Here is a 2907-nt window from a genome sequence, read left to right as displayed (position 1 = left end):
TAGGGTTAGGGTTAGGGTTAGGGTTAGGGTCACTGCACTTAGAATAGGAAGTTGGAATGGAAACTTTTGTTACTGAGGTTGGAAAGAACCATTTCAGTTAGGTTCACTTCATCTCTCTCTCTCTCTCTCTCTCTTTCCCTATCTTAGATTTTAAATGTATATATACACACTCTCTTCACAGAGTTTACTTTAGGTTATATTTACTTCTGTTTTCGAAAGCCACATTTCATTTCTACAATAACATTTGATTCAACTGATCTCTCTCTCTCATTCACCCGCTCCCAGATCCAGTCTCTCTTTTACTCTGCCCTTTACTTGTTCCTCTCTCTCCTTTTCTTCCATGCACATGTCTGTATCTCTCTATTCCACCATCTTCAGCTAATATCTGCCCTCCACTGATGCAAGGATGCATGGTGATTCCATTACTTGACGCGACTGTTTATCTGTTTCCAGGATCCCTCCGTCAGACAGGCAACCAGTGGCACCCAAGGCACTTTGGATGATTTCAACCCTTTCGCTGATAAGAACAACACCCAGCCGGTAAACTTGCTCCTCGTTAAAACTCCTACACACACGCACACACGTTAATAGCATTGGTTTGGCTGGTCATTCAGTTGCTCACTTTACTCTTCTAACAACAACCTACTAAAAACTAATATCACTGGCTCTTAGTTGATGCACCAGTTAATTATTATTATTACCACTATTGCCTAACTATCTAGCTTAAAGAGATCACTGAATAACTCTTTTATCTGGAGTTTTTTTTAATTTTTTTTTTTTTTAAATTATTTAAAACAGAAGGGAAAAAAACATTAAAATCTTTCAATGGGGAATTTCATTTTGATTTGAAATATTTTTATTTTAATTTACAATAATTTTTATTTCATTTTTTTACCTTTGTTTTTGCACTGTTTTGAGTATATTCACATTGTTCTGTATTTTTATGTAATTTGATAATAATTATACAAATAATGTTTCAAGTTATTTGTTGAGAATGCCTACTTTTGTTTGTATGTTCGCTTTCTTTTATTTTTCTGTCTATGTTCAGTGTTGAATTATAATGTTCTCCTGCATGTGTGTTTGCCCCAGAAATTACTCTATTATTTATTATAATAATTGTTTATCAAGTTGACATTTGTTCATCTTTTTAAAGAATGCCATTCTTTCTTTCTTTCTCTATTTTTTTTTTTTTGCCATTTCATGAGAGAAATTACTGCTGCTTTTAATTAAGTTATTTGATTTTAGTTATTCTCTGGCTCAATTATTTTAACAATGATGTCATTAGAGTAAATTCATCTTGTGGTTTAGGCCTTACAGAAATGTGTTTCATACTCAAAACTTTTGCCTGTCCTGCATATCACATGTGATATACAAATCATATTTCTCTGGCTTCTATGCATCATATCTGATACATATGCCCAATTTGTTTTCAACTACCAGAGTAACTTGTGATTTATGAAAGGAAAGCTTTATATCACTCAGAAGATATGAAACACGGGCTGACTAAATATCTGAAAGCAAGCATGGATGCTTAATGAAAAACTTATGGAAATACTTTGGACAGGGAAAGTGTTAATGGGTGTAATGGGTGTTAATTTGAAGTGATTGATCTCTCCTCAACCCCATGCATATGTCGAGAGAGAGGATAATTGACTCAGGTTTGTTGGGGAGAATTTGAGTGGATTACTGTTGTTTACTTCCTGAGATTGATAAATGATGGTTTTCATTCTAAATATTCAATATGAATTCAGTACTCAATGAGTTATTGTCAGCAAATAGGGTTTCATATACATCATCGTCGTTTATCGTCCGCTTTCCATGCTAGCATGGGTTGGACGATTTGACTGAGGACTGGTGGACCAGGAGGCGACACCAGGCTCCAATCTGATTTGGCAGAGTTTCTACAGCTGGATGCCCTTCCTAATGCCAACCACTCCGAGAGTGTAGTGGGTGCTTTCATGTGCCACCGGCACGAGGGCCAGTCAGGCGGTACTGGCGACGGCCACGCTTGAAATGGTGTATTTTACGTGCCACCTGTACAGGAGCCAGTCCATTGGCACTGGCAACGATCTCGCTTGAATGTCTTTTCACGTGCCACTGGCACAAGTGCCAGGGAGGCGACGTTTGTAACGATCAACGGCCACGTTCAAAATGGTGTATTTTATGTGTCACCTGCATAGGGGCCAGTCCATCGGCACTGGCAATGATTACGCTCAAATGGTGCTATTTACGTGCCACCGGCACGGAAGCCAGACAGCTGCTCTGGCAACGATCGCGCTCGGACGGTGCTCTTAGTGCTCCACTGGTACAGGTGCCATCACGATTTCGCTTTCGCTTGCCACAACAGGTCTTCGCAAGCGGAGTTTAGTGTTCCTACAAATTTAGTTTGATTTCGATTTCACTTGCCTCACCATGTCTTCGCAAGCGGAGTTTAGTGTCCAATGAAGGAATGTTACGCGTAAGTGGGCTGGCTACATCCCTAGCATAGGCCTTGGATTTCGGTCTCACTTGGCTTGATGGGTCCTCTCATGCACAGCATATTTCCAAAGGTCACGGTCAGAAGTCATTGTCTCGGTGAGGCTTAATGTTCAGAGGTCGTGCTTCACCACCTCATCCCAGGTCTTCCAAGGCCATGGGTTCCCTCAACCGCTAGGGTGTGGCACTTTTTCACGCAGCTATCCTCATCCATTCTCGCCAAGTGTCCATACCAGCGCAATTGTCTCTCTTGCACACCACAACTGATGCTTCTTATGTTCAACTTTTCTCTCAAGATACTTACACTGTCGGGTATGCACACTGACATTACTCATCCATCGGAGAATACTGGCTTCATTCCTTGCAAGCTTACGCATGTCCTCAGCAGTCACGGCCCATGTTTCACTGCCATGTAGCATGGCTGTTCGTACA

At 40.6% G+C, this 2907-nt stretch overlaps 1 protein-coding gene across 6 annotated transcripts in view; it reads left to right on the top strand.

Annotated features, from left to right (window-relative positions):
* The window catches only part of LOC106875112 (secretory carrier-associated membrane protein 1), a 124950-nt gene that overhangs the window by 53064 nt on the left and 68979 nt on the right, over positions 1–2907 (top strand). For 5 of the 6 annotated variants that reach the window (XM_052975702.1, XM_052975703.1, XM_052975700.1 and 2 more), the window contains exon 2: positions 454–540. The exons of the other annotated variant lie outside the window; for it this stretch is intronic. In XM_052975702.1, coding sequence (XP_052831662.1) covers positions 454–540 — 87 coding nt within the window. The remainder of the gene's footprint in view (positions 1–453; positions 541–2907) is intronic. 6 annotated transcript variants of the gene reach the window in all.

Source organism: Octopus bimaculoides, chromosome 22 (genome assembly GCF_001194135.2).
Source record: "Octopus bimaculoides isolate UCB-OBI-ISO-001 chromosome 22, ASM119413v2, whole genome shotgun sequence".
NCBI lineage: Eukaryota > Metazoa > Mollusca > Cephalopoda > Octopoda > Octopodidae > Octopus > Octopus bimaculoides.
The sequence above is the reverse complement of the archived record's forward strand: the minus strand, read 5'-3'. Positions and strand labels throughout refer to the sequence as shown.